The sequence below is a fragment of the Mixophyes fleayi genome, chromosome 3 (genome assembly GCF_038048845.1).
Source record: "Mixophyes fleayi isolate aMixFle1 chromosome 3, aMixFle1.hap1, whole genome shotgun sequence".
NCBI lineage: Eukaryota > Metazoa > Chordata > Amphibia > Anura > Limnodynastidae > Mixophyes > Mixophyes fleayi.
The window spans coordinates 196,571,365-196,593,738 of NC_134404.1; the positions used below are offsets into that span (position 1 = coordinate 196,571,365).

The 22,374-nt window shown below is 39.5% G+C and overlaps 1 protein-coding gene across 1 annotated transcript in view; it reads left to right on the forward strand.

The window, feature by feature from the left end:
• SLC35F1 (solute carrier family 35 member F1) overlaps nt 1–22,374 on the forward strand; it is a 287,258-nt gene that overhangs the window by 219,293 nt on the left and 45,591 nt on the right. Inside the window, exon 3 of the mRNA XM_075202978.1 lies at nt 6,207–6,334. Within this exon, the coding sequence (XP_075059079.1) occupies nt 6,207–6,334 (128 nt within the window). The remainder of the gene's footprint in view (nt 1–6,206; nt 6,335–22,374) is intronic.

The window sequence follows — 22,374 nt, forward strand, 5'->3', positions numbered from 1 at the left end:
TTCTGCTAAATTTAATTCAGTCAAGGGATTTTAAAATGTAGTTACCAAGCAATTACTTTCAATGCATAGGGAATTGGGGAGCTATAAGCGTAGTCAACTCATGTATGTGGCTGGCTGAAAGTGGGGCTGTTCTTCATACCCTTCATTAAGAAAAGGAATCCCAGAGCTTCGCCTTCAGCTCTATAAGTCATATGTGCAGTATCATCCGAGATTTCACCCAAAGCATAGGCTGGTTTATTGAAAGAGCAAATGATAAATTGGCAGTGAGCTGAGATTAAAAGCAATATGGGATTTGTGGTCTAGAGATACTTACTGTATGTGAGCATGCAGACCATGAAGGGGATTCTAAGTTTAATATATATAAATGTAACCCCAAGGCCTTGTACGCACAGGCAAGCTGTTTACACGCATTATCAAAGCGTGTTAAACACAATTTCATGCTGATAGTATAAAACATTATGTAAAACAATGGCCCTGTGCACACATTGTCTGACAAGCATTTATTTTGCTTAGTGTCAATTTTGACTTTTCTTGCAGTGTTCAGATGCATTAACGTTCTGTAAAATACCTTCTTTGGGAACGCTCATTAAAGTGCATAGTACACTGTGCTGCAGGGAAACTTTGAGACGCGCTAATGAATGGGATACTACCATCCTGCTAAAGCTAGGACAACATCTTAGGTTTTGTCTACATTTTAATTAGCGTCATTTATTAATGCCTGTGTTCGTGCCCTAAGGCATATTTGAGCATTTATACTCCTATTTAAACATTGCTCTATGTGAAAGCAGGTTTAAAGACCATTGTGCAGTTCTATTATTGAAAAGTGTTCCTTTAGATCCTCATGGAAGGAGAAAGCTGAGAATGAGGCTTTTGCTTTAACATGCACCAAGTTGTGCAGTAAACATTGTCTTGGACAGCATCCATTATGTCAAACTCAGAGCAGGTGCTTGTTATTTCTACAGCCGAATCTCATTAGAATTAACTCTGCACCACTAAGCTAAACAGCTCTCGTTCCTGCCAGAATAAGAGATGACCATCTGCAGCCTAACACGTTACATGCATATAGTATGGTCATTTTGTTTGGAAACAAATGAGCAGGTTGTGTATAAAGTCACTGGAGAGAGCTGGCTGACTGAATGTTTGGAGCCTGTATCATCCTTCAATAGTGAATGTAAAGTCAATACTGTTGAAACATTTATGCTGTAATTCCCATAGATCAGGACATTGCCTACAGATTACTACAATGAATTACAGAGTTAGGTTCTAATTGCCACCAAAAGCATTGTCCTGGGGCAATTACTTCAATAACAAGTTATGTCTGTTTTCATGGCCGTGTGGTTTAATGCCTGTACGATATAAACATATAGATGTATAAAGTGGCACATATTTTTACTATTATATCAATGCCAGTAGTTTTACAGCAAAGCAAATGCAGTATACACCAGTAACCATTGGCTATTTTCTACAGGTAAATCATGTCTGTCTGTGAGGATGTCAGGGTATATGTTGTTACAAATATAATCTATAATCAGAAAATCTAGCAACATTATATCCAGTTTCACCGTCAGATAAAAGTGTATACTCTCTTAATAAATCTGTGGGCCGCCGGGTATTTGCAGTCCAGAAGTATTACTTAATTCATTAATTGGATTGGAAAGAAAGGTCTCTTTAACAATTGTGAGGATAAAGCAGTGAACTACCGTGTTGAGACAGCTTTCCTTCAAATTCCACTAATCTTAAATACGATTATAGATCCATATAAAATAAAATGTATCTTTTATTGAATAATATAAAAACAACCCACATTGAAATTATATATCACTACTAAACATACCACGATATTCAGGTTATCACTTTTGATAAATTAGTATCCCTATCAGTGCACTGATATTAAAAATTTAAACAAAATCCAAAAATGTGTTTCGTTGAGAGCTCTTAATGGATGTTACTCCACTGTAGGGGTATCATTTACTTGTTAGGGGTACTAATTTATCAAAAGTGAATTCTTGAATATCAAGGCATGTTTAGTGGTGATATTTAATTAAGTTATTTTTATATTATTTAATAAAAGATACACTTTATTTTATATTGATCTATAATGATATTTATGATTAGTGGAAATTGAAGAAAAGTTGCCTCAGCGCAGTAGTTCACTGCTTTATCTACAAATGAAACTGTACCTGATGCCTACAAACAGTCAAGGCAGCCATTTTAATGGCTAAACCAATATTAATGAAATGCAACCTATGAATGGGCTAGTGTCATGGAAATGACAATCAGAGGCTATAATCAGTGTCATTGGTCAGAGGCACTTATTAATAGGTGAAGTGATCACAAGAATAACTTTTCTGCTATTTTCTTTAGAAGTATACAATGGTTCCCTTCATGGTGCAAACTTCTACAGGTTATTTAGGCACGGTTTTCAAGGATGGAGACTTTGTGGCAGTGTGAGTATACAGCATCTCTGAAAGATTAGCATATTTTGACAATTTCAGCTTCTTAAAGCAGCACTCCCATGAAAAAAATCTGGTGTGTTTTTTTTTTACACAAATCACTGTGGCAAGCTATAAGAAGAATATGTGTGCTTATCATTTTCCATTTTTTTTATTCCGGCTGCTATTAATGATTTAGGATTCTGGGTTACCATGGCAACCCCAGTCACATGACACAAAATGTAGTAAGAAAAGAGGTTTTGGAATGCCCCTCTGAGTTCTGCCTGCACTGTGATATCCTCCTTCACCTCCCTCTGCCATATGCTGAAAATCTGTGACCCTGTGTCTAACTGTTTTTGTAGCTGGCAGCAATTTTTGTTTGCCAGAGTTATTTTGAAATGTAGAAATGATTTGCAGGGGGATAACAAAGAAAATGATGCATGCTTAAAATATACTAAACTTTCTATTCAAAGACAAACAAAAACCTATGTGGGATTGCTGCTTTAAGAAAAGAGGAAACATTTATAACATAGCTATCATCTTTCAGAAGGACTAAAGAAAAAATGTAAGTACTAATTGTTGATTATGTCAGTTAAATATAGATTTTTGCACCCTTCTATGTTCCAGAAACATGGATTTTCTGGCACATTGCCAACTTGCAATAATTAGATATTGGGGTCTATTTATCAAATAGGGGAAAGCCCTTAATCTGGTAAAAATGTGAGTTTGACAGATTTAGGGCCTCTCCATATTCAGGAAACTCTCCATGGGAATGATATTTTTTGACAGCTATTGCTGGAGACTGCTATCGCTGGGACTGTCTGATGTCTTATTATTAAGCCTCTTTAACATAGACCGTCTCCTATCACCATCACCATCTTAGGATGGTTATAGCAGGTAGACAGAACAAGAAAAAATACTTTATTATTAAAATAAAACTTTTTTTCTTTTTTAAATAAAGGTTTTGGGGTTTTTTTGTTTTTTAAATAACACATTTTTCTTTATTGATCAAATCAAATATGGGCTTCCAGTTCTAGTGCGCATGTGCAGATACCCCATACAAGCCTGGGGAGAGGTAAAACTCGTCTTATCTCTACCACCAAGTATCGCTGGATTGCACACATTAAACTCTGCGTAGTTACATTACTGTTCTATTGCATATAAATATTCAGACAAATTATTACTGAACTATAATTTAAAGCAACAAACTGACATGGGATATGGTTTCTTATTTGAGTCTGGAGTGCAGTGTGCCATATATTTTAGTTGCATTTATAGTATTATTTTTATTCAACCTATTTCAATTGTGAAGTTTTGTGTGTCATGTCATGCAGTAACTGCAGAAGGTGATCCTGTCAGCCTAGTGAAGTTCTAAATAGGGAGCTGTGCAATGGTCAGTGACATGGAAGAAAAACTTGTGCAGAGCGGGTGTGCCTAAGGGCTTGTGGCATAACTACATGACTGCAGTATTAAGGCACAACAGAAGGTGCCTGCCTATATTGCCTCAGGGTGATTTGGGCATCTGACAATGGATCAACTATCCAGCAACACAAACATGGAATATTCAGGAGAATTGTCCCATTAGTTGACAATGTGCCAAATAACATTAACCCTGAGAATTTTAGAGGACAATACTTATCATCAGAAATCGGCTCCGATTTCACTATGCATCTCTTGGCTAGCGAATGCCGTTTTACAAATTCACATTTTTGTGATATATATAGTAGGTGTCTTTAGTGTGCAGTGAACCTGGACTTGTCAGACAGAAAAATATCTAATACGCCTAGACACATTAAGGTCAGTTTTTTTATGGCTAGTTATGGACTTTTACATAAAATGTAACACGCAGAGGTCTATTAAACTGCAGATTGTAGATGCTACACTATCACTACCACAAACCCCAATCACACCTTAAGTCTTAACTAAACTTATACTAAAAATAACGACACTGACACCAGAATTTGTATTGCCAGCCAGCACTTACCACTGGTCCAAGGCCAAAGCCCTTTATGATTGGCCGGTGCAAAATCTGGCGTCAGCATGACTACACTTCCTCTGGACTCACAATGATGACGTGCCCTCACAAAGCAGGTTAAGGGATCCCCCTCACAATAGGGACCAAGAGCCAAAGTACTTTGAAGAGGACAGTGACCTGTGGCCAGTCAGCGGTAGAACCATATGAAATAGTTGCCAACTCACGAATACCTTCCCACCGAACCATGCCTGATCTGTAAATGAAAATAGTTACACATGAAATATTACACGTTTCAGGGATGATTGATGTTAGGGAGGGAGGGAATTCCAGCAGAGAAAGAGACCCAGCATCCTATGAGAAGAGACTATATACTGCCTCCGAGAACATTCCCATGGATTCCAATTGGCTGGGATCTGCAGTGGACTTAACCCGGAATGGGAAAGCACCAGACATTTGCCCTGAGTTTACCCAGAGTTTAAGGGCAATTGGCTTATGGTCTCACTTGTCATTATTATTATAAGGCAGATTTTTTTTAACTTTCTTATTGTAGCGATAAAAAAATCACCTAATACCGCAATAAGTCAATAATAAATCACAGAGGCAACTGTGCAATGCCCAGATGCCTCGTCACTACTGGCCTAGACTGTTAAGAGTTAACTTACCTCTTTGCATGGCCAGTTTAGCAGATATGCACACATGTGACCCAGCTAGCTGGCTCACTAACATCCATTTTCAGCTTCCATAGGGCTTTTTGCTCTTTGATGAATAGGCCCCGCAGTAACAAATGGAAGGCATTGACTGTTGTCAAAATCCAAATCAATAGCTAACTTCTTTTTACTGCAAATACAAAGCAACATAACAAGTATTTATGACTGTACTTTTAACTGGCACTAGATTCAATGCTTAAATTCTAGTCTAGGAATTATCATCATTGAAAAGAAAACTATTTCTTCACAGTGTAGGCAGACATGTTTTAAAGTAAGCCAATTTTCATGAGACTGTAATGAATTAGTTAATTATGAACCAGTAAACCTTGGGAAATCACTAGCACTGTTTTGTCTCATTGAACGTGTAGGACAAGACTTGATCTGTGCCACTTCTTAGCTGGCGCAGAATTTACATTTGTTTGTGACATGCATGGCAAGGGATGTCCCTAAAAATGCACTTTCCATCTCTTTATAAAACTCTTGCAAAACGAACTGCCTACCCTGTATTCTGCTAACAACACATTCACTCTGCCCAGCTCCACCCCACTGCATGTTCAAATCTCTGCTCCTCTGCAAATGTGGCCATTTTTCTTCACAAACATATGCTTCTCTGTGGAAATCTAGGTGTACTCGCGCACATTGAGGTGCACAAAGCTTTGCTAACAGTACATAGGTGCTGTTTTGTGCTTTGCAAATGATCTCTTATGTGTTCTTGAAAAACTTTAAAATGCTTGTTAGTTAATTTTCCTTTTTAAGCTCCCTTTAAGCTCCTGCTGGTGTTTCCAGCCTGGGACTAGTGGCTCCAATGTACAAATGAGTTATCTCTGACTTCCATCTATTTAAAGAGCACCCATAGTCTACAGACAATGAAAGCAGCTATTTTGTGAGCTAAGCCGCTAGACGATACAATGCTCGCTATCAATTTACTAGAAACTCATGACATCACTGAGGCATAAACTGATGTATTCTCATCAATAATGGTGCAGTCCATAATATAGCGGGTTTTATGTGTAGGCAGCAAATGCACTTTTTGATTGATGTGTACTCTAAGCATTATTATATCTTATTTGGATGTATTTTTTTCATTTTCAGGGGAAGAAAACTTATTGGCAATTTTGAAAAGAAGATGGTGGAAGTATATGTTCCTAGGCATTATAGACATTGAAGCCACATATTTAGTTGTCAAAGCTCATCAATATACCACTTTCATTAGTATACAGGTAAGTCATTTCTTGCACTTGTTAAATGCAAGGTGTGTATTGTGTTATTCTCCATCAGGGACAGCCAGTTCTGATCCACGTGGAGAACCGAGCTGTGAAACTGCAAAATTATGAAGGACACAAGAATGTAGTGAAGAGCTTAAAGTACAGCAGCAGTAATAGTAGAGCATTAAAGCAGTGTGTAACGTGTACCACAACATTTTTCAGGGAATGGATATTCAAAATAGGGGGACTTTCTGTAATTTGTAACAGATATCTATTTCTCAGGGCTCAAACAGACTAGCAAGGACCAGCATACTATGGCAAAAATAATCATCTTGCTTTGCGGTGAAATGGTGAGTCATGTGATGTATGACAAATTAGGATATATTTAGTGTGCACTTCTTGGTGCACACTAATATTTTCCAATGAAACTATACTATTATTATTTTATGATTGTTAATATGCATAAGAAGGATCTTAATGTAATTAAGAGGTACAAATCTATACATTGATCTAAGCAATGTGACTTAGATCATTTACTGTAATTTCCTGTAAACTGTCCATTGCAGCTTGCTTTTATGCTTAATGTAGCATGTATAGTACACTATAAACTGTATTGATTAGCGGTATGATTTAATGATCACACAACACGGATATATTGTGTGAAGCAGGAACATAAAGTACAATTTAATGATTGTAATATTCTGCTCTACTTTATAGATAAATACATTTTCTATAATGTTTTTCCATAATTGAGCAACAAAATAATGGGATATAATCTATTATGTGTGGGAGCCTTTGGGGAGTACTGCATTATAGTTACATCACAATGACATACAGTTATTTTATAGCAGGTTTACAAAACAAAGTTATTTTAAGAGGTTGCCAGACAGATACAGATAAGACAGATAAGAAATATTTCTTACCTGAGACACTAACCTAATTATTTTTGGTTTGGAACACTAAGGGCTAGATTTACTAAGCTGCTGGTTTGAAAAAGTGGGGATGTTGCCTATAGCAACCAATCAGATTCTAGCTGTCATTTTGTAGAAGGTACTAAATAAATGATTTTTAGAATCTGATTGGTTGCTATAGGCAACATACCCACTTTTTCAAACCCGCAGCTTAGTAAATCTAGCCCTTAGAGTCCACAACAGAAAATTGTGTGAAACTATCACTAATCTGTTATGGCAATATCAGTTGAAATAATAAAACCCCTAGAACCGCTTCACAAGATTTTCACCAGAGTACTCAATTGCTCCCAGGTCTTAACTTGTGGTAGTTGGGGTTTGTTAAGTCTATATATTGCTAAGTTTGGTTTGCAGGACACAGTAGGTGTGTTTTAGAAATCCAAGAAACAGGCAGTGGTCAGAAAGGTAGGTGGCAGGCAAGAGCAAGGTCCAGTAATAAGGTCAGGGCAAGCAGAGTTCAATACCAAGTCTGGTAATCAGGCCAAAGGTCAGAGCAGCCGGAGATCAATGGCAAGTCCAGTTATCAGGCCGAGGCCAGGATGGGCAAAGGTCAACAGCAAGTTTGGTAAGCTGGCCAAGGTTAGGGCAGGCAGAGGTCAGTAGCAAATCCAATAGTAAGTTTATATATGCTGGGAAACCAATGCGACCGAGCACAGCATAGTGAACGACACTTGTGCTTAGAGCACTAATGAATACCAGCTGCCTAAGAAGGGGTTAGACAATAAAAGAAGACACTGGTTGCTGTTGCTTGGCAACCAGATCAGAGGTGGCTGCTGCTGCTGCCTATTGGTTACAGGATGCCGGCTGCCAATACTAGGCAACCGGCTCAGAGGATAGTGATGTCCACCACTACTACCAATATAATCATAGTGCAGTACAGTAGATTTTTGTCTTATAGTTCATTGGATGTGAAATATGTTTCAATTTGTCAATATAAAGGAATAAGAACTAACAATTTTCTCAGTCTACAGAAATAGCTGATTTTACTGCAGATTAATGCAAAAAAAATTGATTGTGAATTGCAGCCTATTTGAAATATATGGCAGTATATGCATGTTACAAATACGAAAACATGAGCCAGATTCTCTTTCTTGAATAGCATCAGTGGATATTTATTAAACAGTAAAAATTCAATGACGCTTGACTGCTGCAACCTCAGGGACATATAAATATATCATCATCATTTATATATATATATATATATATATATATATATATATATATATATATGTCTAGTGGCGTGTGTTAGTCTGTCTGTGTGTGTGTGGAAAAAATAAAACCAAGCTGCAGCGCCACCTGCTGGGCGGAGTTATACACTGACCTACTAAATTCTTAGTGTGTGTGGGGAAAAAAATTCAGAAAGGGCTGAAATTTGGTATACTAAGATGTTTTTAATTTGTTAATTTAATTTGTTAATTGTTAAAAGTGTTTATAAAGATTTAAAAATATATATATATTTCTTGAAGGAGAAGTGACAGTTGGGAGTGGTTGGTGGTTGCCGGGGGTGACAGTGGGGAGTGGTTGGTGGTTGTCGGGGGTGACAGAGCGAGAGTAGTGTGATACTCAGGACCGCTGAGAGAGATCCCTGTGTCTGGATAGACATCTGGATAGATGTGGCGATGAAAATGAAGGATGAGGTGATGGAGAAGAATGATGAGGTGGTGACATGTGGACAAAACCACGTTAAAAAAGGGCGCTTACATCAGGAAGTAACGCTCTTGACAAGAACCTTTTTAACACCTTAAGTAGCTTGATTTGACTAGAATGCATGAGTATCATGCACGGGTTAACTTGTGTATATATATATATATATATATATATATATATAATCTTGTGGCAAGAGCCCGCTACTGCAGAAGCACACGCGAACAACTTCTTCCTTCTTATGTAGTTTTATTGTCAGGATGGTAAATGTTTTGACACTGTATACTTGCACAGCAATCATGGAGACCCTAAACGCTAGCTATACATAGACCAGCTCTCTCTCAGGACCAGCCAGCTTTCCCAGCATTGGTCTCCTTGAACAAATGGCACAAACAAGCTTTTATACATGACACTCCTCCCCCAGCCTTAGCTTGATGGACAGGTGACACACCCACCTTCTCTTTAAGAGAAAACGCCCATCACTGGCTCTGTTTCAACTAACAGACACACCCTGTCTATTTGCTGACAGCAACTTTAAACTACACATAAGTCTTTACTTGGTTTAACCTGAATCTAGGTGCATAACTGAGCCAATGTTTTACTCTGCTTGTATGTTTTCTTTGCATATTGTCAGATAAATGCCTCCCTTTGTTACATATCCCTCCCCCTAGCGTCTCCAAGTCGGGGGACGCGGACTTCGCGAGGAGCGCATATTTTCGTGACAATGCATCTGCATTCTTGTGCAGAATCCCAGGTCTATGTTCTACTGAGAACTTGAAAGGTTGTAGTGCCAAGAACCAGCGGGTTACCTTGGCATTTACCTCCCGGTTGCTCTGCATCCATCTCAATGGTGCATGGTCTGTTACTAAGGTGAACTCTCTGCCTAGGAGATAATAGCGCAGAGCTTCTGTAGCCCATTTAATGGCGAGACATTCTTTCTCCACAGTGGCATATTTTTGTTCCCTTGGAAGCAACTTACGACTTAGGTACAGGACAGGATTTTCTACTCAATTCTTCACCTGTGACAAGACTACACCTAAGCCAACATCAGAAGCATCAGTTTGGAGGAAGAACCTCCGGGTAAAATCTGGTGCTTGTAGAACTGGGGAGGAACAAAGAGCTAACCGAAGATCAGACCAGGCGGTTTCTGCAGAATCAGATCAAGTTAATCTATCTGGACAACTTTTTTTTAACATGTCCGTTAGTGGAGCAGCTCTAGTGGCGAAGTGGCTTACAAACCGCATGTAGTAACCTACTAAGCCTAAAAAGGTTCTTAACTGCGACTTTTTTTTCTGGTCTTGCCCAATTTTTGACTGCCTCCACTTTGTCTAGCTGGGGTTTTACACGCCCTCGACCAACAACGTACCTCAAATATTTGGCTTCTCTCATGGCTATGGCACATTTCTCTGGGTTAGCTGTTAACCCTGCTGACCTTAATGAAGCTAAGACCACCTCAACCTTGGCTAAATGTGATTCCCAGTCTGGGGTATAAATCACTATATCGTCCAAGTAAGCGGCTGCATAAGCTGTGTGAGGTCGTAGCAATTTATTCATGGCCCTTTGGAAGGTGGCAGGTGCCCCATGCAACCCAAAGGGTAGGGCTTTATATTGATAGAGACCATCAGGGGTGGAAAATGCAGTCTTTGGCTTGGCCGTGGAAGTCAGGGGAACTTGCCAATAACCCTTTGTTAGATCAAGGGTTGGTAAATAATTGCTACCAGCAAGATTTTCCACTAGACCATCCACATGTGGCATGGGATAGGCATCAAACTGCGACATACTGTTTAGGCGCCTAAAGTCATTGCAGAACCTAATTGTCCCATTGGGTTTCGGAACAAGCACAATGGGACTATTCCACTCACTAGTGGACTCTTCAATCACATCTAACTGGAGCATCTTCTCGACCTCCTTTCTCACGTCCACCCGTCTGGCTTCTGGAATACGATACGGCTTCTGCTTTACAATGACTCCTGGCGCAGTGACAATGTCGTTTTCGATTAAGGTAGTGCGCCCAGGAATGGAAGAGAAGACATCCCTGTTCCGGCGAATCATTTCTTCAGTCTGTTGTCTCTGCTGAATGGACAAAGCTGGCTCTATGGACACTTCAGACTTTTCAATGGCAGTATTCACTACCTGAGGAGAGGTTTCATCATCATACCAAGGTTTAAGGAGGTTAACATGATATATTTGCTCCTCCCTTCTCCTACCTAACTGGCGGACTCTGTAATTGACAGGACAGACAGCCTCTAGAACTTCATATGGACCCTGCCAATGGGCGAGAAGTTTGCTTTCCTGGGTGGGAACCAGGACTAGGACCTTGTCCCCAGGCTTGAAAGATCGAACAATAGCACTTTTATCATAACTTTTTCTCTGTCGTTCCTGAGCCTCTTTTACATGTTGCTGCACAATGGGCCCTATCTTTCCTAGCCTCTCATACATTTGGGACACAAATTGGACCAGATTTGGCTCCCTGGGACCTTGTTGCTCCCACCCTTCTTATAACATATCCAGGATACACCTGGGCTGTCTCCAAAACAATAATTTCAAGGGACTAAACCCTGTTGAAGCTTGAGGTACCTCACGGATGGCAAACATCAAATAGGGAATAAGAGTGTCCCAATCTTTTTTCTCTTGAGCCACTGCTTTCATGAGCATGTGCTTTAATGTGCGGTTAAAGCGTTCCACCAAGCCATCTGTTTGTGGATGGTATACAGAGGTGTGAAGCACCGTAACCCCTAGCAACTGGCACATGTCCTTCATCAGTTTGGACATGAATGGAGTACCCTGTTCTGTGAGAATTTCTTTGGGTATTGCCAAGCATGTAAACATCAATACAAGTTCCTTAGCTATGGTGCTGGACTTTATGTTTCGTAGAGGAATTGCCTCTGGATACGTGGTTGCATAGTCAAGCACCACTAGTATATATTGGTGCCCACGTGCGGATTTTTTCAGTGGCCCCACAAGGTCCATAGCTATCCGTTCAAAGGGATCTTGTACTATTAGTATTGAAATGAGAGGTGCCCTGTACATGGGTTTGGGACAGATTCTCTGACAAATGGGACAGGACCGGCAATACTTTTTCACTGCCATGTGTACACCGGGCCAGTAAAACCTAAGCAGAACTCGTTCCCGTGTTTTATCCTCCCCTAGGTGTCCCCCACAAACATGTGTGTGTGCTGCTTTTAACACTAGGGGTACATGGACCTGAGGAACCATTAATTGTTCTACTTTTTCCCCCTGTACATTAGCAACCCTATACAGGAAATTATTTTTAACAATAAAATATGGTATACCTTCTGCAGGCTGGGCGGCTTTCGCTACCCCATTTACCTCAGTCACACTTTTGAAGGCATGTTCCAAAGTGGCATCATTAAGTTGGTCTCGAGCAAAGTCCTGCAGAGGAAACAAAATTGGTATTGCGGACCAGTCCGTATCCTCACTGATAGGCGGGGTGGGCTCATCTGCGACATCACCGACCAGTGCTAGTTTGGACTGTCCATGTTTCCCCGCAGGTGGATGCTTTTGTGGAACTCCTGCTGTGACTCCCAGGATGGCATTCCGGTGTGGCAGTTCCCAAAGATTGATGCCCAGATGTTGTGGATTCTTAGGCAGTTCCTTTAAGACCGGGCTTCCGACCGTTGCATCAATTGCCGGCATGTCCGGCCGGATCCGCTCACCGAGGACATCATTAAACAGTGGGAAGTCTCACCCCAAAATGAGTGGATATGGGAGTTTAGGTGCTATGACAGCTACCACCATAACAGTTTTGTCTTTCAGTGTGACTGGTAGTATTGTTCTTTCATACTCCTCTGTCGTGCCATGTACGCAAAGAACGTTCACCTTGGGCAACCGAGAAGTTATGGTTTCGGGTAAGGCAGAGCTGGAAACCAATGAAAGTTCACTCCCCGAGTCAACCAAGGCCAGAACAAGGTTTTGGTTGATTAGCACAGTCACCCGGAACAAACAAGGACTTCCTGATGTGCGACTCATGGTAAAACAGCTTGGAAAAGAAGGCCCAATATGTGCCACGGAACAGTCCATGGGTTTCTGTAGTTTAGGACACTCTGCCTTAAAGTGGCCTGGCTCACCACATTCAAAACACTTAAGATTAGACAGCTTTGCACCTGGCCCTCTGTCCGTAGCAGTTTTTCCATTGGGCCCTGTAGCAAGGATTGTCAAACCTGGTTTTTGGCGTGGCAGCGGCTTTGGCACAAATGCAGGTTCTTTAGTCATTTGCGGTAGCGCACAAAACCTTTCTACCACGGTGGCAAGCTCTTCATAAGTTTGTGGGTCTGATTGCAGAACCCACCTTTGCAAATCGCGGTTCAGCCCCCGGATGCAGTGATCTATCGCCAGAACTTCAATAATCCGAGAAGTCGAATTCTCCTCAGGCTGCAGCCATTTCTTTAAAATTTTAGAAAGCTCAGCCACTTGCGCTCTGCCCGGTTTTACTTTGTCATAGCGCCATTGGTGATAGCGCTCGGCTCGGCCTGGCCCGGAAACTCCAATGCGAGCCAATATCTCAGACTTTAGGCACAAATAATCAGAGGCCCATTCCTCATCTAGATCCATATAAGCTCGCTGAGCTTCCCTAGTCAGATATGGCGCCAGTCTCTCAGCCCAATCTTTAGGAGGCCATTTTGCCCTTTTTGCAAGTCTCTCAAAGGACACCAGATATGCTTCTACGTCATCAACCGGTGACATTTTCTGGAGAACAGGACCAGGTGGTTCATTTCTGTCATGCCTCACCTGGCTTAACTCTTCTCTTAAGAGCCTTGTGTTTTCCACCTGTGCCTCGGCGACTCGTAGCATCTGAGCTTGCTGTTCTTGCTGCGCAGCTGCCACATTCACGAGGGTTCTCAGTACATCCTCCATGTTGACATCTGCGTGGGTTGGGTAGCGGAAACTTGCTTCCCGGAGAATCCCACTCTGACACCACTTGTGGCAAGAGCCCGCTACTGCAGAAGCACACGCAAACAACTTCTTCCTTCTTATGTAGTTTTATTGTAAAGATGATAAATGTTTTGACACCGTATACTTGCACAGCAATCATGGAGACCCTAAATGCTAGCTATACATAGACCAGCTCTCTCTCAGGACGAGCCAGCTTTCCCAGCGTTGGTCTCCTTGAACAAATGGCACAAACGTTTATACATGATACTCCTCCCCCATGTCTTACTCTGCTTGTATGTTTTCTTTGCATATTGTCAGATAAATTCCTCCCTTTGTTACTATATATATATATATATATATATATATATATATATATATAAATATATATATATATATATATATATATATATATATATATATATATATATATATATATACACTTTTTATTAACGTTCTTTATTAAGAAAAATGTGCAATAACATGCAAAACTGAAATGCTTTATGAGGACTGATTTTGGACGCTATTATCACAAAATAAAAATTAAAGGAAATTAGGTGTCGCAACATAACTAACCCACTGACTGTGGTTCCTTAATGAGGAGACATTGATCGATGCTTTAAGTGGTTGCTTAAGCTTGGGACCTGTGCTTGCAGTTAATTTACTAAACAGGTAAATGAATGCTGCAGTGTATGGCCCATGATTCCTAAACTTGATGAGTTTATGATGATACTTGTCATATATTCCTTGCGATAGGATTGCCAATTTCTATTTAGCAGTTCTTGGTAGGCTTGTGGAGTGGGTGATTTACAGTCAGCTGCCAGCTGACAAGTAGTGGCTAGGAGGATGTGCCTTATCAGTTTATTTTGAGGATGGGTAGCAGTGGTGATCGGTAGAGGGAGCAATATGTTTTTAGGGGAAAGTGTGGACATCTACTTGCGATTACAAGCCAAAAGCCTTTCAGTTTAGATATTAACATCCAGATGTGTAAGAAAGAGCAGGATCTCCAGCATGTATTAGATGTGGACGGAGTGGATAATTTTATGAAGTCTAGTAGGAACATAATCACATTGATAGAATAATTTATATGTGTTTCTTTAGTTTTAAAGCAATTTGAGCTAGAAACTAAATTAATTCAGATGTCTAACCACTCCAATTCCCCAAGTGTTTGGCTAAGTCTAGTTCCCACTTCATGAGGCAACCTAGATTCAGGATTAGGGGGACCAAGTTGGCATAAGGGCTGGAGGTGAGGCCATGGGATGATGCCCTTCTTTTACACAGAGATTCAAGGCTTTGCCGTCATAATTTTAGATATTGTCTAATGGAAACGCCAAAGCTGTAGAAATAAAAACTCAAACTTTTATAAGAATTTGATAAATACCTTATACATGCTGTATACAAAATGCAAAACAACACTCAGAGCTAAATACAAATACTCTACAAACTAAAAAGAGAAAATAAACATGGGAAATGATTAAAGCCTGGGCAACAGACAAGCGCATGTGCTACCAAAGTTCTTAATTTTACTCTATAGGGGGAATTCAATTGCCAGCAATGTGGCGCGTTGACATTGTGCCACGCATATTACCAGAAATTATGGTAGAAATCTCTGCTCATTTTTCTCGCACCTCTATGGTGTGTGAGGAAGATTGACCGAAGATTTCCATCAAATCTCCATTGCGAAGGGTTTCCTGGACGTTCCGGAGACACGTCGCAGCTGATTGAATTCCCTCCTATGATCCAGCTTTTGACACAATGGAGATCATTTAGAGGGGGATGCATTAGCTCCCTGATCCTACATACGAGATGCATTCAGCTGTAAAACTGGTGCGTTTGCGCCAGACATACTGTATGTCAGATGTATAAGTGTTTATTCTTACTCCCCACAATAGCGTAGACATGTGACTTGACAGCAGTAGCGTGAAATACTAAAAATAATAATGTAATGTAATGATGTATTTTATACAAAATAGATAATGTGTCTGGACAGTTATTAATAAATGCGAAAGTCGCATTTTCAATATAAAATGTAATTAAATACAAATACCTAGTAAATTAAATAAAATACAAACATTTTTTGTTTTCTGCTTTTAGAAATCAAATTGAAATCTTCTTTCCTGCAGTAGTCCAAATGGAAATGTCAATTAAGTACTGCATATAGATGATGGCAGCAAATTCACATAATATAACAGCAGCTCTAATGATTTAAATTCTGTCACCAATATTTTTGGTGCATGTGCAGTGTGGAAATGTGTATCTTACATGAAGAACATAATATCCAACTCTATATGAGCCGCATTGTGGTCTATCAAATATACTTATTTACTCTGTGTCAACCCACATTATGCATATAGATGTATAGTGATAAAAATGTAGCAATGGATATGATCTTTATGGAACCAAACCACCAAATATATCGTTCTAGGGGAGTCATGGTCAACAGAACTATATGAACTATGAAAAAATGTTTCTAATTTTATTTCTTAACCCTTATACTTGGGACTGTCTACCTCACATGTCTTTTGTTACTAATAGTATGGTACCTGTTTAAAGAATCATGACATCTTAGAGCAGCACAGTGGCTAAGTGGTTAGCATTTTTGCCTCACAAAATGAGTTCAATTCCCGACTATGGCCTTATCTGTGAGGCTTTTATATGTTCTCCCCGTGTTTGCGTGGGTTTCCTCCAGGTGCTCCGGTTTCCTCCCACACTCCAAAAACATACTGGTAGGTTATTTGGCTGCTAACAAATTGACCCTAGTCTGTGTGTGTGTGTGTTAGAGAATTTAGATTGTAAGCTCCAATGGGGTAAGGACTGATATGAGTGAGTTCTCTGTACAGCGCTGCGGAATTAGTGGCGCTCTATAAATTAATGGTAATAATAATAATATTAGGAGATAATTTCCTGAGTCCTTCTAAAACCGAATACCAAATATCTAACATTTGTTCATTCTTTTCAATGCTAGATGTGTTATAGGGATTCTGCTGGGTATATTGGGATACATTCAATATCTGCTATAGGTACTTTTGAAAGTGGAAATGATATATGAAAAAAGAAGTTGTTGGTATTGTTCAAACACAACATATAACTAATGTAAAATATATTATTGTTGTCACTCTTTGGCTTGGATGAGGTATGTCTTACTTACTTTCTTGAGATATTCCTTGATGATCAGTGATGTCAGAGGGCGACAAAGATAAGAATATCTTTCACAACTGTTTATAGAATTAAATTTAACAGTCACATACTATAATTAAATGATGAAACAATGTGTAAACTTCACTTTTCTTGTGTCGACTTTACCGTCCGAGTCAAGCCGTGCAAGCAAGCGGTGCCAAAAGGAAAATCCGTAAACGAGGACAAATAATGAAGCCGGGTCAGGTACGCGCCACCGCCGGGAGGCCGGAAGTGCGTCTGGTTGCCTAGCAACCAGACTCTTGTCAGCGGAAGCAGGCGCCCTTCCCTGCACAGGAGACGCGGCACGGGGACGGCGCCTGACAGATACAAGTAATATAGTATTTTATTTAGCTTTCTATTACATCAATAGCTTTGCATGAATCCACCAAGCCAATGATTAGGTTGTGCTGACCTAGACTTACCTAGAGTAACCTCTAAAATAGAGAAATAGCACCATTTTATGATGATAGTATTAGGAATATAATATAATTTTCTGTCAATGTAAAACTCTCAATAGCTAAGTTTTTTTGTGTGTCAATGTGCACCTCCATCATTTGCTTATCTATTAATTATTAATTCATTTAAGCTAAATGACTGGTACCTGCTTAAATAATGCTGAATTGATTGGTTTGAAAAAGGCAGACATATTTGAATATTGACTTAAGTTAAGCATTCCTGTGTCAAACTTTTAATAGTTCATTCTACAATATATAAATCAGTCAAATACTTGGAAGAATAACTTCACTTAGATATTAAGCTTCAATAAGCAGAATTTTTCTCAATAAATTCACTGTCTTCCTTATGCTGCCCCACTTATAAGAGCTGCTCATTCAAAATGTCACTGCCTTACAAATGCACATTTATAATAAAACGATTAAATCAAAATAGAAAGGTAAAAAGATGATTTTGCTTCCGAAGATCCTGTATTTGTTTCGCTCTATTCCCTTTATATGTTCCTCCTTAAAAAAAATTATACCATTGCATTTAATTTCATCTGGAACAACGGTAAGTCTAGGCTCTCTAGAGAGCGAATGTTTAGATCCAAAACAAAGGTCGCTGAGCCGCTCCTAAATTGGAAACTTATCAACAGGTTGCTATTTTGGATCAGCTTAGAGATTGGCACGCTTCCTCCTCACTAAAAAATCCTTGGGTAGATATTGAACAACATAGTTTCTCTCCATTCCCATTAGTAGATCTTCTGTGGTTAGATAAACCTAGCAGATCTATCCAGCGCCTACACTAAGAAGCGTCAGAGATTCTCTCGCCGCCTGGGACAAGATGATGTCCCTTTTCCAAGATTATCATCTTCCTTCCTCTAGTCTCCCCACTATAGCACTGTCACAACTAATTCTGGACCTCTGGCTTGACTTTTGGTATAGGCAAGGAGCTAGGCGAGTGCAGGATCTTCTGGAAGGAGGGTCTCTTCCCCACTTTTCTCAATTACAAGCCAAGTATAGTATCCCTGTACACGACTTTTATAAATCCCTCCAAGTTAGGCACTGGATATAAACGCACCCCTCGCACTTAGAGATGATGAGGCCGACAAACCCCCCCCCCCTTCCTGTATCCAGCTGTTCCTCTCTCCTACATCCCATGCAGGTGGTATTGTCTCATGGTACCGGCTACTCTTAACTCCTACTGACAATCGTGCTTTACCGATTCAAACTACCTGGGAATTTGACCTAGATTTTACTATTTCATTATGACGTTTGGGAGAAAGTCTTCCTAAACATATATAAAATGTCGAAGTGTATTAATCATTGGGAAATGTTGACTAAAATTGTTCACACGTTATATCTTACCCCAGATAAGCTTCATAACATCTGACCATCAGAATCCAAATATTGTTGGAGGAATTGTGGTGAAATTTGTACACTTATGCATATCTTTTGGTCATGCTCAAAACTTCAATCACTGTGGGCTGAAATCTTTCATTTAATTTCACAGGTTTCCAAAAATAATATTTCTCCTTCTCCAGCTGCAATAGCTCAAAAAAATCACCTCTAATTCCAGTTACGATATGGAAACCATAGGCTTTAAACAGTCTACAGGGGCTTCCTCCCCGTTGCTTAAATGGTTTATATGGTATGAGTATTTTAAGGATCATAGTTCAACCTCCTATTATTGAGTTCTGTTGAGAGGTTCTTGAGTTGAATTGTGCTCAAACCCAAATTCAGATCATTTCACTAGACTCAATTGGTTTGAGAGTTTTCCAGCAAGTATGGCAAACCAGATTGCAAAATCGTAAAAAAAAAAAAGATTATTCATAGAGCACAGAGAACCAAAGAAGGAAGACAAGACCAGAAAATCATGTGTATGTAATTAATAAATGTTGAGACTTTTACACATGGCATTTCCTTTGTAATGGAAAATAAAGTGACTGTGCTTTATTAGTGTACTGTGCTTTGCATAATGATGAAATGATGTGTTGTAGAAACATTGACAGTGTGGCTTATTGTAATGTTATCACCATCTCCAGACTGGTGCTCTGAGAATTTTGCTGAATAACTTTAAATACATGGGGCCTGATTCATTAAGGCACGCAAAGTGAGCGTAAATTGCATTTTTTTATAAAATGCTTGTAAATCGGGCATATGCACTTCCATATTCTACTAGGGGCGGATCTGAAGATGCTTCTAAAGTTAAATGCGGGTCTAGGTGCGCTCTGCTCTTACAGACAATACACTGCAGGGTCCGTCCAATACATATGTACAATATAAAGTACCAAAAGAATGCACAGAAAAAAATAAAATTAATGTCACCTGTTAATAATATAGTCATTAATGATAAAATATTTTTTAAAAAATGAAAAGGTGTTTTTTTTGCTTTCCCCCCCATAAAATACATTAGTAGGATATTATGAATGTCTATTTTTTTTACTGCTGCTTCTGATTGCAAAAACATGTTCTAGAATGCAAATGATATGACAATAACACATGTAGCTTTGAGATGCCCAAAGCTTGCATTGGCACGCCTTTCCTGTACATTGACTATGTGCACATGCCCAGTCCCCTCCCAGTTACACCCTTGGAATCATAGGCTGTAGTAATGGTCCTTTTGTGCTCAAAGATTTACTGGATGTTGCTGTGTTCACTGGCGTATGCTCCGGTTCTGAGCATGTGCAGAGCGATTTTACGTGAAATGCGGCACATATCTGCATTTACATTCCCTAAATGAATCAGGCCCATGATGTTCAATCTCTTCCTCTAAATGCCAGGAGTGGTGCAAACACACAACATTGTATAGGGGAATATAGTACAGGGATAGGAAGACCTGTCAACGTAGACAACATATCTGCCTATGGGCTCTGTAGTACAATTAGCAGTTCACATCCCAGTTAATTCTCTCTTACTTCATTTACTTACCGTTCCTTAATTATAACTGCTAGGGTTCCTCTTTTCTTCAGATATGCAACTGTTGTTTAGAAATATTAAATGCCACACAAAGCACACTGTGTAGCTTTGGAGTCATAAATCCTCTATGCAAAGTGACACAATAAAAATAGAATAAAGTGCATCTTTATTATAGTTTCCTTCTGTTTCTTCTGAAGCCAAATGAGAATGTCAAATCTGAACAACTAGTTTGGAATCTGATTAACCAAAAATAATGGTGAGAGCCTACTACAAGTTAAGAAGTGGTGCTGGCTTGATTCATTTTGACCTAATTCACTCGGAATAAGGATGAGTGTGTGAAGGGGAGATGGTAGTGAGGAATGATAGCTGGATTGGGGTAACACAGAGGAATATGTGAGGGGATTGACAAGTAATTTATGATTGTGTGCATCCATTGTGCAGTATATCTCTCCCACTCCTTGGTGTTTCACTGTGTCTTAGACTTGTATAAGTCCCCAATTTTGGAGGGACTGTCCCACCATCTCAGCAGCCAAGACGTGTATGTTGAGAGGTGTGTCCCATTGGTGGTGAACAGCAGGGCCATCTTTTCCATTGGGCACGATGGGCAGCTGCCCGGGGGCCCCACGGGCAAGGGGACCCCATAGGTAGGGCTCTTAATGAGAATAAATAATCCTGCAAAAGAAAAAAACCTGCAAAAAAAACCTACAATGGTCACTGAGCAAGTACATCTTTCTATCTCTATCTCTATATATCTATATCTATATCTGTATCTGTATACATCTATCTATCTATATCTATATCTAGGGGCCCCGGTGCACTGCTTTGCCCGGGGGCCCATAATGTTGTTAATATGGCCCTGGTGAACAGGTAGTGGCAGCTATTGCGAGGTGTCTCCAGAGGAGGGGAGGGTGTTGAGGACTGTCTATCTGGCCCCTTTTGGAGGGGGCATGGTGCTGTCCCAATTCTGAAAATGTAATTGTTGGAGGTAAGGAGCAGAACTTTGGGCAACTAAAACAGACATTTTTCACATATGTAAATCACACCAGGATAGAAATGAATATGTTTATTTTTATGTATTTTGATAGTAAGACTTGCAAACGGATAGTTGGCAATATGTTCTTTGGGTGTTCAGTTGTTTGATTGGCAGATCTAAAGAGGAAAGAGTAATATATATATATATAATAGGTAATAAAGCTGGCGCTCTATGATACTGCTCCAGCCCTTAGCGCAGTAGGAGCTCTGAATGTACAGTATATCATCACTCCAATTACCTGTGGCATGTTCTCTACTTTTAGCACCTGTCACTAGAGAACAGCTCTGGACTTATTAAGAAGCTTTTGATGTCAGAGCAGTAGGTTTGGATTTTTATTTGATGCTTCCTGACAATGGATCTACTTTGTTACATCTATTAACTAGACTCAGAAGTTTCACACAAAACAGGTAAAAATTACGCCTTTCCCCCTCATTAATTCGGCTTGTTGCCATAGAAACAGTGTCATGATGAATTAATTATACAGTCAACCTACAAGAACATTCCATGAAAAAGCTGTTGCCAACAGACTTAGTATTATGTAACTTTTCACCAATTAAATAGTTGCAGAAAAGTCTAAACATTTCTTACAAAATAACATAATATTAATGTTTTTTATATTGACTTTTTAGCTGTCATTTAATTAAGAGGTGGGATGCCAATATAATATGTATTGCAATTTATTAAATTGTGGTAAACTCTACCAATTTATTAAATTGTGGTAAACGATTTGCTGTGCCTGGTCATGACGAAGGCCACAGTGATTTGTGCCGTATTTTGCTTTTGCTATCGTCTCTGGTAGGTGAACATGTTTATGTTATACTGATACTAACAGTAATAATGTTTTTGTCTCTCGTTTATTATTTATTTATTTTAATTTTATATTACATTTTTACACATTTATTTTGTAAGATTCTTTTATACATTAATTGTATAGCTATCTTTTTTTGGAAGCTATGCACTCCATTCTGGTTAAGAAATAAACTTGGCTTT